Source organism: Eschrichtius robustus, chromosome 10 (genome assembly GCF_028021215.1).
Source record: "Eschrichtius robustus isolate mEscRob2 chromosome 10, mEscRob2.pri, whole genome shotgun sequence".
Taxonomy (NCBI): Eukaryota; Metazoa; Chordata; class Mammalia; order Artiodactyla; family Eschrichtiidae; genus Eschrichtius; species Eschrichtius robustus.
Window position 1 is genome coordinate 93,812,650 of NC_090833.1, and position 14,014 is coordinate 93,826,663.

Genomic DNA, 14,014 nt, shown 5'->3' on the forward strand with positions numbered 1-14,014 from the left:
TCTGCATACAGGTATTTTGTCTCCTTAGGTAGGTTCATTCCTAGGTATTTTATTCTTTTTGTTGCAATGGTAAATGGGAGTGTTTCCTTAATTTCACTTTTAGAGTTTACTTCATTAGTGTGTAGGAATGCAGGAGATTTCTGTGCATTAATTTTGTATCCTGATTTTTTTTAGCAGTTTCTTGCTTTCTGTTTTAAATATTGTTTGTGTTAAATGTTATCTGAATACACTGAGAACTACTTCAAACAATGCTATATATTTTGTTGTTTTTCAATAGCAAACAATTTTTAAAACCTCAGTGGAGAATAATCTAGTATCCTCACCAATATTAACCCTTTCTATTCTTCTTTTTCACTCTTGACATTCCCTGTTTCCTTCTGTTATCATTCCCCTTCTGTCTCAAGAACTTCCTTTAGCAATTTTCAAATTAAGTCTGCTGGCAACAAATTCACTCAGTTTTCCTTCATCTGAGAGTGTCTTCATTTCACTTTCATTTCTGAAGGATATTCTCACTGGATATAGAATTCTGTTCACAGTTCCTTTCTCTTAGCACTTGAAAAATGTGCTATTTCCTTCTGGCCTCCATGGCTTCTAATGAGAAATCACAGGAATTAGAGACAATCTGCCCCAGGAGGCAATGTGTCATCTCTCTATGGATGTGTTCAGGAAGGTTTTTTTTGTTTTTTGTTTTTTTTTTTGCTTTTTTTTCCTTTAGTTTTCAGTAATTTGATTATGTTGTTTCTGGGCATTATGATGTTTTGGGGCTTATTCTTACTCAGCTTCTTGAATCTGTAGGTTGTGCCTTTCCCCAAATTTGTGAAGCTTTCAGTCATTATTTATTCAAATATTATTTCTCAGCCTTGCCCTCTTCCTCCTCTCCTAGATGTTAGATCTACTGCTATTTTCCTACCAGCCCTTCATATTCTGTTTATTAAAAATTTTTTTTTTATTTAAATAGTTTTAATTGTGGAAAAGAACATATATAAAATTTACCATTTGAACTATTTCTAAGTGTACACTTCAATAGTGTTAAGTATATTTACAGTATTGTGCAACCAATATCCAGAAGTTTTCATCTTGTAAAACTGAAACTCTATACTCATTAAAAAACAGCACCTCATTTCATCCTCCCTCCAGGACCCAGTAACCATCAATCTAATTTCTGTTGATATGAATTTGATGTCTCTACATATTTCATATAAATGGAATCATACAGTATTTTTCTTTTTGTGACCTGCTTATTTCACTTAGCATAATGTCCTCAAGATTCATTCACATTGTAGAAAGTGTCAGAATTTTCTTCCTTTTTCAGAATGAATAGTATTCCATTGCATGTATATACTGCATTTTGTTTATTCATTTCTCTGTTTATGGACACTTGGGTTGCTTCCTCCTCTTGCCTATTGTGAACAGTGCTACTAAGAAAATGGGTGTGCAAATATCTCTTCAAGATCCTGCTGTTAATTCTTTTGATATATACCCAGAGGTGGAATTACTGGATCACAGAGTAATTCTATTTTTAATTTGTGAGTAACTGCTATATTGTTTTCCGTAGCAGATGCACCATTTTACATTATTTTGTGTCAAGTTTCTTTGCTGAACATTGTGTTTGGGATTCATCCATGTTGTTGCCAGTAGTTATGGTTTGTTTATTCTCATTGCTGTGTAGCACTCCATTAGGTAAAAATCCCACAATTTATTTATTTATTTTACTATAGACTTTGGGGTTGTTTCCAGGTTTGGGCTATTAAAAAGAGTGTTGCTGTGAATATTCTTGTGTGTTTCTGGTGAATATATATGTGTATATATATATATATATTTACACATTTCTGCCAAGTTAAATTCCTAGGAGTGGAATGATTCTGGTGATTATAGTAATATTGTATTACAGTTTTGATTTGAAATTTCCTGATGACTAGTGGAGTTAGCACAGACCTTTTCAAATGCTTATGGGCCATTTGGGTATCACCTTTTGTGAAGTGTCTATCACAGGTTTTGCCAATTTTTCTGAAGGTTTGCTTCTTCTTTATGATTTTGTAAGAGTTCTTTATAAGTTCTGGATATGAGTGCTTTGTCAGATACATGTGTTACGATACCATGTCCCTTTTTGTGGCTTTGCTTTTCACTCTCTAAATGGTTTCTTTTGATGAACAGATGTTCTTACTAATGACGAAGTCCGACTTCTAATTTTTATTTCCCTTTTAGTATTCTCTGTAACCTTATTTAGAAAAGGCTTGCCTAACCCAAAGTCATTAAGATATCATGTTTTCTTCTAAGAGCTTCATTGTTTACCTTTTATATTTAGGTATGCAGTCCATCTGGAATCAGTTTTCGTTTATGATTTCAGATTTGGGTCAATAGACATTTCTTCCTCATATGACTTTTCAAATGACCCGTACTATTTTTTGTAGACCATCTTTTCCAATTCCACCACTGTGTCTACCCTCACCATTTATAATAGCTGTAAAGCATGCCATTCTAAGTTACTCTCATAACTTATTCAGCCACTCTTCCATGGGATATTTGGGTTATTGTCTGCTCTCTGCCATCATCAAACAGGGTGAACATCTTTGTATGGACATCAAGGCCTTCTTCTGAAGTTGTTAGAACAGAGTAGAATTTCTGAGCCTGAAAATTCTTACTTTTTTAAGGAATTAATAAATTATACAGTTCACATCTCAAAGAATACGAAGAGCCCCAGTGAAACATTTGCCTCCTACCCTGTCCACAACCCTCCCAGTCCCTTCACCAGGTAAGCACAGTCATGAAATCTTGAGTATTTTCCAGATATCCTGTAATGCACAAAAATTCATTCTTTATATTCTTTTCTTCTTTTCTTTTTACACGGCTAGTGGTACTGTATATGCTCTGTTCTTCATCTTGCCTTTCTAACTTAACAATACATCTTAGAAATCTTCCTATTATTGTAATAAAAAAGCATCCTTGTTCATTTTTAAGGTAGTGAGCATAATTTTTCATTTGATGGGTGTATCAGAATTTAGACAGTCTCCTATTGATTGGCATCTATGGTGTTTCTAATCTTTTGCTATTCAAACTATGCTTCAATGAATAACTTTGAACATGTCATTTCGCTGTGTGCAATATATCTGTTGGAGGTACTTCTAGAAGAGACCTTGCTGGGTCCAAGGGGATATGCAGATATAATTTGATTAGCAGTGCCAATGCTTCAGCAATATATGAAAGCTCCTGTTTTCCCACAGCATGGCCAATGTGAGGCAGGAGATAGAGGGGCTCCAGGCTAGACATTTACAGCTGGCCTCCTGTTTGCCCTTCCTGGGGTGAGAAGAAGTTGTGCTCCAGGCCAGACATTCATAACCAGCCCCCTGTTTACATTTCCTGAAGCAAGAGATAAATGGGCTCCAGGGCTACATATTTATGACTGGACTCCTGTCTATATTTTGAGATGTGCACCTCAGTATAAAAACCAGCAACAGAAATAGGGTAAATAACTGGACACTGGACATTTTTATGGCAGGGACAGAGTGGGACTAAACCCTGTGAAAAGATCAAGGGGTCATACATTTCCCACCCTTGGGGCACATGTGCAGAAAGGCTCGTTGGGAGTCAAAAGGGAGGGGGCACCACCCCATAATATGTGATGCTAAGGTCATCCCATAGGCCTCTGGGCTGTAATCCATCTTGGAAAAAAGTTGCACATGCACGTTGGGGAGGGTCCTAGGGCAGGTCAGGTGTGGAAAAGGGAACCAGATAATTGGCCAAAGGTACACAAAGACCCAGAAGAACTGCCCTATATAAATGACTTAACCTCCTCTTTACTGTGCTCCTCCTCATTAGGGAGGACACCCACACCCTTTGTCTCCAGGTGTGCATCTCTGCCTTGCTTCTATCTTAACTAAACAAACTGTTTCTCTGTGTGCTCTCCCACTTGTTGTTGTTGTGCTGTGTCTCTATTAATAAACTTTGTACCTGTTTTTACAGTTTTGCCTCCATGAGAAATGCATTTTTCCCAGGGGGCAAGAGCCAAGGGGTGGTGGTTAGGATTCTTGGTTTTCATCTAGGCTACCCAGGTTCAATTCCTGGGCACGGAATTAAGATCTTGCTTCACGCCACCACTCACTGCTGCCTCTCCAAGATTAAATGGACTGTTAGATCTGAGATCTTTAGCTATCCCAAAGATGGAAAATTGTAGATTATTTTACATTTATCTCATTGTGTATGAGATTGAGCACCTTTTCAGAAGTTTAAAAAGCTAATTGTGTTTTTTGTCAACATCCTTTCATGGCATGAACTTCTTAAAAATCACTCAGGCTGCAAATTCCTCCAAATGTTTCCTCATGAGAAGCCCTTAGACATGGACTTTCTGGGTCAGACTTTTTACTCTTTAAACGTTGTCTTTACATGTTGCCAACTGACGCTCCCTCCACAATGCAGACCCGAACCCGTCTCGCTTCAATCATCATTGGCTTTGGGGCTCATAGGTGGAAATGGCACCTGTACGTTCTCACAGGTGGAAGCTTGCACCTCTAGGTATGGGGGCGAGGGTACCCTGGCCTGCCAGAGTAGCCGGCCCCGCCCCATCACCTTTCGGCCACGCCCCCGGCTGTGCGGCCCCGCCCCGTGCCCCGCTCGCGCCGCTGAGTGCCCCGCCCGCCTCGCTGAGTGCCCCGCCTCCACCCCGGGGAGCGGCTCCACCCTCCCGCCTATGTAGCCCGCTCCCAAGGCTGTTCCGCCTTGCTCCTTGGCTGCATGCCCCCGCCCCTCTGCGTAACCTGGCGTCACTCGTCACGTGACGCCCGGCAGTGCCGCGAGGGGTCGGCGGTGGGTCTCGCTCCCGCTGGCACAGTCTGCGCACGGGTGATTCCCGCCGAATGAAGCGCACTGAGGCGTGATGGCGAGGGCCTAGGGGAAGGCGCAGACAGGCCTGGACGCCGCCTGTAGCTGCCTTCGGCCTCCCGGCCTCTGCGCTCTTTCCTGCGCCGTTGCTAGGCAGCCGCATCTGGGCGCGGGAGGCAGGGCGGGCTAATGCGGAAAGGTACGGGTGCCGGGGAGGGGCTGTGATTGCAGAGGGTCCGGGTGTCTGGCAGAGGGCTATGGAGCAGTAGTGCATCCTGGGCCGCATTGGGGAGGGCGCGCACGGCATCGTCTTCAAGGCCAAGCACGTGGAGGTGAGCACCCAGCCCTTCCTCCTTCGGTTCCATTGAGATCTACCCGTTGTCCCGACCCACGCTTGGGCTCCTGCCTCCCCGCAGCTTTTCGTGGCGTTCTCCCGCCTCCTTTGCTCTCTTGAGTGGAGGGCGTCCAGCAACCAGCGGTGCTTTCTTCGGGCGAGTGCCCCCTAGGAGCGTGGCGTGGATGTCTCTGAGCTGCTTGCTCAGCGCTGCGCCTGCTGGCCCTGATTTCCCTCCAGACCGGGGTGGGGGGCGCGTCCCACCCCCACGAGGGCCTCAGGCCTCGGCGTCGCATCCCCTTTTCCAGCCGGGGATGGGCCTGCAGTGTCTGCGTCCTGTCCCAAACAGACTGGAGAGATCGTTGCCCTCAAGAAGGTGGCCCTGCGGCGGCTGGAGGATGGCATCCCCAACCAGGCCCTGCGGGAGATCAAGGCCTTGCAGGAGATCGAGGACAGTCAGTATGTGAGTGGGGCTGGTGTTCTGAGGTGCTGGTTCCCGCCCTCCTCCACTCACTCCCACTCTGAGGTCCTGCAGTCACTCTGTTCACTCATTTGCTTCCTCACCCCTCACTCACTCCCTTTTTTCTCCACTTGTTGTTCACCCTCATTCACTCAGTTACTTCACTCATTCATTTCCTGTCGTTCACTCGCTTATTTCTTCGCGTACTCGTTCGCTCATTCACTAACTTATTCCTTTTTTCTCAAAACACTTGGTGATTTCTGATGATAATGATAATTGCCACCTATTGAGCTCCTGTTATGTTCTGCATGCCAGGTTAACTGCTTTATGTATATTGTCCTTCTGAGTTTCGTCCTCTGCTCCGCAAGGCACGCTCAGGCTCTCCCTATCTCAGGCCAGGGGAGGAGGCGCAGCCACCAGCTTACGGGTGCTCAGCTTGTTCCGCTTGTCTGTGGAGGCTTTGGCCCAGGTCTGATCGCAGAATCAGGACGGTTTAACACTGGGGCCTCCCATAGACTCTACCCTCTACTGGCTACTGGCAACACAGAAACCAGCCCCTACCCTGCTCTTGAGAACTGAAGTGTGGTAGGGGAGATGGCCAAAGGCTACAGCGCCCATCTGGCGTGGTTTGTGCTGTGACAGGCCTGGGAGGGGCTGTGGGCACACGAGGAGAGACACCTCACACACCCAGTTTCATTCTCTTTGTGGTATTCTCTCTTGTCCATGTCCTGAGTAGAGGATGTGCTTAACTTCCCAGGGAGTGACAAGGGTAGGTCCACCCACCTAAGGGTGGGTGATACTCTGACTTGTTTCTTATTCTCTGGAGATGTCCTTGATATATTGCGTGACACAAGCATGTTATAAAACTGCGTGTGTCATCTTGGTTTTGTATGAAAATATTTTGTATATATATACGAATACATGTCTGTGTGTACCATGTCTCTTGTAAAGTCTGGTGGAATAGACTTCTAAGGTTGACTGTAGGTGATAGGATTTTTCTTTTGCTGTTTTTTTCATTATAATTTTGGGTATTATCTGAATGTATTTGTTTGTCCCAATCTGTAAAATGAGTGTCTACTACCCTCAACATCAGAAAAACAGCAATATGGCCATTCTTGTTTTTTGAGGAAAGTAAAAGGGCTTTGCTGACAGCTTGTGTGTGGGAGAGGTGGAGGGCCCATAGGAAGCTGGTGATATGGTCCCATGTCCTGTGCATCAGCAGGCCTGAAGAGTCTACGTTCAAAACACTCCAGATCTTACCCTGGCCCAGGCCATCCTCACCTCTCATCAGAACAACTACAGCAGGCTCCCCTGCCCCCCCGCCCCCCCGCCACTGCCTCCACTCCACAGTCAAAAACTGTGCATGAAATCATCCACTCCCTGGCTAGAAAAGCTCCAGAGGCTTCTCTTCACTCTGAAAGAACTGTCACCATCTGCTTCCACCCCACTCCAGCCTCTTTTTTCATTCACAACTTCTTAAGTGTCTCGCCCGTGATAAGCACTGTCTAGGCTCCAGGAGTGCAGAACAGAGCAGCCTCCTTTCTGTTCTTGCCTCCGGGCCTTGTGTTTGCTGTCCCCTGGCCCAGAGCTCCTTCCCAGATGCCTTCTCTTCTTTCTTCATCAGAATCTTCATCAAAATACCCTATACGTTTGTTGTTTGGTCATTTGTCAGTCATTTGTCCCCTGAGCTCCTTCAAGTCCTTCGGGACCCACCAGCCCTTGCTCCTGTTCACTACTGTGCAGCCTGCCCTTGTGACCTCGTGGGCCCTCAGGAAGTATATGTGACATGTCTCCTGCTCTCCCAGTGCTGGGAGTTGTGATCACCTGTGTGTGTGTGTGTGTTTCCAGGTGATTTTCCAGTTCGTGGGCTGGGTGGGGGACCAGACACTGCCCTAAGTCGCCTTTCTTAGACCTCCTTTTCCCTGAGTGTTTACTGGAGCATTAGAGTAGGGACTTGCCTTCTCCTGGGAGAGGGAAGCAAGAGATCACCAAGCTCCCTGATTCTGAGCTCAGATCTCATGCCACCATCTCTGCCTGCCTGGTCCTGTGTTGGTGCAAGGGCTGAGGGTCCCAGAGAGAGTCTGAGCCACGTGAGTCTGGAGGCTGACAGGATGCCCCGCTTGCAGGTGGTACAGCTGAAGGCCGTGTTCCCGCATGGCGCAGGCTTCGTGCTGGCCTTCGAGTTCATGCTGTCAGATCTGGCTGAGGTGGTGCGCCACGCCCAGAGGCCGCTGACCCAGGCGCAGGTCAAGAGCTACCTGCAGATGCTGCTCAAGGGGGTCGCTTTCTGCCATGCCAACAACATTGTACATCGGGTCAGTTCCAGCATGGGCTGGGGTGGGACCGGGGGGGTGGCTGGGCTGTGGGTAGGCCATCCCTTGATGAAAGGTATGGTTAGAAAAGGGACAGTGGGGGCAGGGCCTATGGGTAGGAGGCCAGGGCTGGGGCCCTGGAGGAGGTCGGGTCTTGCGCTGACCTGTGTGCCCAGCCTGCCAAGCCCTCCTGCCCCGAGGTCCTGTGGGGGCTCTGGAGGAACTGATGCCTCTTTGGGTGCTCTCAGGACCTGAAACCAGCCAACCTGCTTATCAGTGCCTCGGGCCAGCTCAAGATAGCGGACTTTGGCCTGGCCCGGGTCTTTTCCCCAGATGGCAGCCGTCTCTACACGCACCAGGTGGCCACCAGGTAGGGAGGACCAGTTCCCAAGCAGGACCTGGCAATAGACAGGCCCCAACCCTCCTGCTGGGAAGAGATGCTTCTGGACCTTCTGTCCAAACAGTGCTCTTGGGGCTGGTGTGGGGGCCAGGATGACCTTCCGAGGCAGCTTCCTGACAGACCGGTGACCTGGCTGTGACCACCTGCCCTCCTCTCACGGGTGGTACCGAGCCCCTGAGCTCCTGTATGGTGCCCGCCAGTATGATCAGGGTGTCGACCTGTGGTGAGACGCCTATGGGCTGGGCAAGGGGGAGTGTGGGTCGTTGGGTCACCTTTTCCTCCTGGGCATTGAGATCTCTAAGCCATTTGGGGGTTTTCCTGCTGTGAGCTCTAGGTTGCCATGGGGGTGTCTCCCCTGGTTAGAGTATCTCTGCGGAGTTTGGGATCAGTGTTCCTCCCCATGACAGTTTTGAGCTGGGAGGGGTCAAGTGGGATCAGAGTGGTTGTCCCAGTAGGAAGCTTCTGGGCTGAGGTCGGGGAGGTGGTCCGAGGCATGGGGCGTCTGAGCTGCTATGCAGGGGGTGATATCCCAGGATGCAATGTTCCTGAGCTATCTAGAGGCCTGGGTCCCTGGATATGAAGGCCCTGAACCTTTATTTGGGGTAGGATGGTTTGTATATGCCTAAGAGTTTGAGATTTGGGGGCCGTTTTGGAGTCTGCCCCAGAATGGGAGGAGGTGGCAGTGTGTCCCAGAATGTGAGGCTCTGAGAAGTCTCAGAACTGTTGAGGGGTTGATGTGTGTTCCAGAGTTGAGGCCTGAGAGCTGTTTAGAGAGGGGGATATGCTCTGTGTTCTAGGCTTGAAGTCTTTGACTGTTTGGGGATCTGTATCCTTAGCTATGAAGCCTGAAGGCTACTTTGTGGGTATCTTGACCACAGTGTGAGGTGTGGGTGCTGGTGTGGGGGGATCTGTTTCCATGGTGTGAGATCTCTGAGTTGTTTGGGTTCTGTATCTGCAGGGCTGTGGGCTGCATCCTGGGGGAGCTGTTGAATGGGTCCCCCCTTTTCCCAGGGGAGAATGACATTGAACAGCTTTGCTGTGTGCTTCGAATCTTGGGCACCCCCAGTCCTGAAGTCTGGCCGGTTTGCAGGGGCCTACAGTGGGAAGGGGTGGGGGCGGGTGGCTTCTATTACCCCAATAGCTAGTGACTCCCCTGCCCCGCACCTTCTCTCTCGTGGCCCTATGCCTCCTTGACTTGCCGGACCTCGGTCCTGGCCCAGCGTGGGGTCTCCTCCTCCCCTGCCCTGCTGGAGGTGCGAGGGCCAGGGCCCAAGCCCTATCCCTTCCCACCCGTCCCCAGCACACACGCATCCAAACCGAGCTGGGCATGGAGCAGGCGCCTGAGATGTGGAGGAAGCACTGAAGGACTGAGTGAGCACGTGATGTCATGAGTGACATGTGAGCAGGGGTGCATGGATGGGGGAGTGATGAGTGAATGGGAGCAGGTAGGTGACAGGGAGCGAGAACTGACACCTAAGGGGGCTGGCGGGGTGGGTGCCGGCTCTGATGGACCCCCTTCTCCTCCAGGAGATCAAGGACCTGCCTGACTACAAGACCTCCTTCAAGGAGCAGGCTCCCGTGCCCCTGGAGGAGGTGCTGCCCGATGCCTCTCCCCAGGCCTTGGACCTGCTGGGGCATTTCCTCCTCTACCCTCCACGCCAGCGCATTGCAGCCTCCCAGGTAGGGTGACACCCGTTGCCCTGACCCTCCTCGTCCGTGTCCTTTTGACCAGGCAGGTTGAGATTCTCAGAACCTGTGATGGGCTGGGACCAGAACCCCTGGAGCCAGGGTTAGGAGGGTGCAGGGCAGGTGTGCCTCTCCTGAGTGGACCCTAGAGGGCAGGTGGCCAGGGGTGGCCCATTAGAAGGGCATGCACACGTCGCAGAAGAGCGAGTCTTGGGTTATTGGTGACTCACTTCTTCGTCCCTTCATTCCTTCAACAAGAATTTACTAGCATCTGGCACGTGCTGAGCATTGTCCTGGACCCTGATCCAGAGTGAACAGACGTGGCTTGTGCCTGTGGGGTCTCCACCCTGTGGTGAGGCAGGGCCGTCAGTCTGTGGGAGCTGAGGGGAGGGATGTTGGGACTGACTTTGGGGTCATGTAAGGCTTCCTGGAGAAGGGCAGGTTTAAGCATGGGGAGCTCTTTTCCCAAGAGAAATGATGAGCAGAAGCCTGGAGAGGAGGACCCAGGAGGGGTGGGTCGTGGCTGGAAGGCAGGGGAGGAGGGGAGGACCATGGGCTGATGGCTGATGGTGTGAGGGCCTCTGTCGGGTGTATCTGTCCATCTGGCCTCATGGCAGCCTCCCCTCCCTGCCCTCGGCACTAGCAGTGTGTGTTTACACATGCCCCTGGCGAGTTCCCATGTCAGCAGCACCTTCAGAGTGTACTGAGGCCAACTGACCACCTCTCAGCCCCCTGCTGCTGCCCCCATTCTAAGCGCCCCCCCCCATTGCCTCCCAGAATCTGCTTCTCCTGCCCATTTAGTCTTTCCTCCACGTGGCAGAGAGAGGGACCTTGTCCAGGTAGGCTGTCGCATCCTCGCCTGCAGGGCCCTCCTGGGGCTCCCTCAGAGGAGAAGCCAGGTCCTAGTGGCCCACAGCCATCACACATTTGGGGCCATCACCTCTGTGACTCTGCCAGCTCCCATTCCCCTTGCTCACTCCCCTCGGGCCCCAGGGCTTTTCCATGTCCTGGGGGTCTGTGCATTTCTGTCCCTAGGCCTCACTCATTCACCTTTCAGGTCTCTGCTTGAGCGCCACCTCCCAGGGGCCTCCCTTCACCATTCTTCAGGCCTGCAGCCCCTCCAGTATTCCTTATCCCCCGCCATACTCTCTCTTTCCCACAGCACTAATCATCTGATGCACTGTTTGTCTTACTTCTTTATCGTGTTTATTACCCCCACCCCTCACTATGTGGAAAACTTGAAGGCAGAGCTCTTTGTTCTGTTTACTGCTGCATCTCCTGTCTCTGGAGCAGTGCTCAAACAGTGAGCACTCCGAGGTGTTGGAGTCACCTGAACGATGAGCAGATGAAGGAAAAATCCTCTCCAGGGCAATGTTCACATCTCCTCCTCGGAGGGAAGTGGCTGAAGCTGGGACGGGGAAGTGACCAGTTTCCTTTTGCTGCCCCTCGCTTGCTACCCGCAGGCCCTCCTGCACCAGTACTTCTTCACAGCTCCCCTGCCTGCCCACCCCTCGGAGCTGCCGATTCCTCAGCGCCCAGGGGGACCTGCCCTCAAGGCCCCCCCAGGACCCCCCCCACGTCCATGACCTCCACGTGGACCAGCCTCTCGAGGAGTCGCTGTTGAACCTGGAGCTGATTCGGCCCTTCATCCTGGAGGGCTGAGACGTTGGGCCAGGCCCCACAGGCGTGTCCCCCCCTTCCCTCCCCAGGACAAGCCAGACCTCTTGTTCTTCTGCTCCGGCCTGATTCGACCACAGTGGTCCTGCTCCTGGCCAGGCTCATCCAGCCGCAGCAGAGGGGACCCTCGGCCTGTGCTGTCGGCCTCCCATCTGTTGCTGGTAACAGATCCATCAGAAGGAGGCAGTGAGTTCCGCTGCCATGCCTGCCATGGGGCTGGTTCTCTAGTTGCTGCCTTCCTGGTCAGGGACAGTCCTGGTAGAGCCATTTGGGGGAGTGCTGAGTGTAGGATGTCCTCATGTCGGAAATCCAAGCGGGAAGGAAAGTGTGGTTTGATTTTGTTCTCAGAGACATTAGACACTAGTTCACTTTTGAGATTTATTATAAAAACGCCCGGTAGTCCTACGTGACGTTTGCCCCTCTTCCTTTCCAGTTGAGGGAAGTGGCTGAGGTAGCATCATCCCCTGGCCCTTGCTTCTCTGTGGTCACTGGGAAAGTGGCCCCATTCATGGCGACTTTAGTCTTGGGGGATTGCTAGCTGCTTCATGTGACAGAGCTCCCTTTTGGAGGTGAGTTGGCAGCAATCAGGACCCAGGAATGGCTCAAGTTGGGGACCCAATAAGTGACCCTCCACACCTTGAGCTGGTTTACCAACATCACCCTCAGGATACGGGTGAGCCTGGACCACATGGGCCTCCTCTTTACCCAGAGATACTGGGCAAATAAGAAGACAGACATTCCTGGAACTCATTTGTTAATTCAGTAAATCCCAATACAATCTGAACTGGCTCTTGTTTTTCTTATTAAATAATTTGGTAAGCCAATTCTAAAATATATGCGGAAATGAAAGGGTTAAGAGGAGGCAGAAGCAGAAGAAAAGGCAAAAAATGATGAAAGGACTTACCCTATCAGATACCAAGACTATCATAGGGCTGTAATAAATAAGCAATGTGGTATTGGTTCACAGATAGATAACAACAGATAAGTCAGAGAAACGTATTCTTAGCAATCTTGTATTCTTAAAATATTCATTTTGTGCTCATGTGGCTAAAATTCTGTAAGCACTGCAGTCACAGAGGTGACTAACAGTGCCACAGTCACTGCTCTCCAAGCTCTTAGAGGGCAAAGCACAGTAAACTTTAGTTGTTGCTTTCAGGGAAGAGTCTAGTGTCCCATATGTCTTTAAAGATGTTTTAAGGATCTGGCCTCTGCCTGTTTGTCCAGCCACATCTGTAGACTCTAAGCTTCAGTCTAGCTCAATTTCTGGTGTCTCTCACCTTCGTATGAACGCAAGTCTGTACCCAAACCCTGACCTCTGACCCTCAGCCAGTTCCACTCACAAAGACTCTTAACGCTTACTCCACCCTGACATTGACCCTCACCTTTACCTTAAACCTTACACTTAACCTGACCCTATCACCCTGACCCTGACATATACACTGACTCTCACCCTCACTCAATTCTTTGCCAGCCCCTTCCCCACCCATGCCTGGCTTTGATCTTGGCATTGACTCTGACCCTCACCCAAACTCTGACCCCGTTTGACCTAGAACTAAACCTTGTCCATGAACTTGGCTCTCATCTTAACCTTAACCCTGAGTCTCTAATTGACATTCCTCTTACCTTGATGCTCATTATGATCCTGATCCTGACCGTTAACATGTCCCTGACACTTGCCCTGAGCTTGACTTATCTTTGACAATGACAGCTTCTCTCACACTGATTGTGAATACTGTGATAAATGAGATACTCACCACCTTCAATCTGATTCTGTCCCTCAACTTCACTCTGCCCCTAGACTGAATCCTCACCTTGACAAGGACCATCATACTGACACACCCTGCCCTTGGACTTGCGCCTTGATGCTGAACTACACTGTACACTCAAGCTGAAACTAGTCTGCACACCAAGCCTGACCATGATCCTGATCCTGACCCTCATCTTGACCTAGACCTCAACTTCATCCTGACCTGGGTCCTCATCCTAATGCTGAGCCTCACACAGAACATGGACTCACACTTGGCTGTCACCATTGACACCCTAATCCCATCATGACCTTGAACCTAATCTAGACCCTGACCCTGAATTGAACTTCACACTGACACTGACTTTCATTATTATGATGACTCGTCTTCAGCCTGATCGTCACCTTCATCTTGACCCATCCTCACTTTGAAACTTAACCTTGAACTTGATTTTGACTATAAACCAAACTCTGACCCTCTGTGGTAAGCAGAATAATGTGTCCCCCCCCCACCAAAGATGCCCATGTCCTAACCTATGAATACATTGCCTTACACACAAAAGGGACTTTGCAAATGTGATTAAAG

At 49.6% G+C, this 14,014-nt stretch overlaps 2 protein-coding genes across 2 annotated transcripts; one reads left to right on the forward strand and one right to left on the reverse strand.

The window, feature by feature from the left end:
- Positions 1–4,483: 4,483 nt before the first annotated feature.
- Positions 4,484–4,978, reverse strand: LOC137770990 (uncharacterized protein FLJ37310-like). The gene has a single exon (XM_068554017.1). The coding sequence runs from the start codon at positions 4,976–4,978 to the stop codon at positions 4,484–4,486; it is 495 nt and encodes a 164-aa protein (XP_068410118.1).
- Positions 4,764–12,468, forward strand: LOC137770349 (cyclin-dependent kinase 20-like). Its single transcript, XM_068552997.1, has 5 exons — positions 4,764–5,014; positions 5,499–5,608; positions 7,736–7,924; positions 9,849–10,001; positions 11,717–12,468. The coding sequence occupies exons 1-5, from the start codon at positions 5,005–5,007 to the stop codon at positions 12,092–12,094; spliced, it is 840 nt and encodes a 279-aa protein (XP_068409098.1). The 5' UTR covers positions 4,764–5,004; the 3' UTR covers positions 12,095–12,468.
- The last annotated feature ends 1,546 nt before the right edge of the window (positions 12,469–14,014 follow it).

Excerpts from the sequence above, each read along its gene's own strand:
- LOC137770349 (XM_068552997.1), top strand. Across the intron at positions 5,609-7,735 it reads CAGGAGATCGAGGACAGTCA|GTGGTACAGCTGAAGGCCGT; the intron begins GTATGTGAGTGG and ends CCCCGCTTGCAG. Across the intron at positions 7,925-9,848 it reads CCAACAACATTGTACATCGG|GAGATCAAGGACCTGCCTGA; the intron begins GTCAGTTCCAGC and ends CTTCTCCTCCAG.
- LOC137770990 (XM_068554017.1), bottom strand. The coding sequence starts at position 4,978 with ATGCGGCTGCCTAGCAACGGCGCAGGAAAGAGCGCAGAGGCCGGGAGG.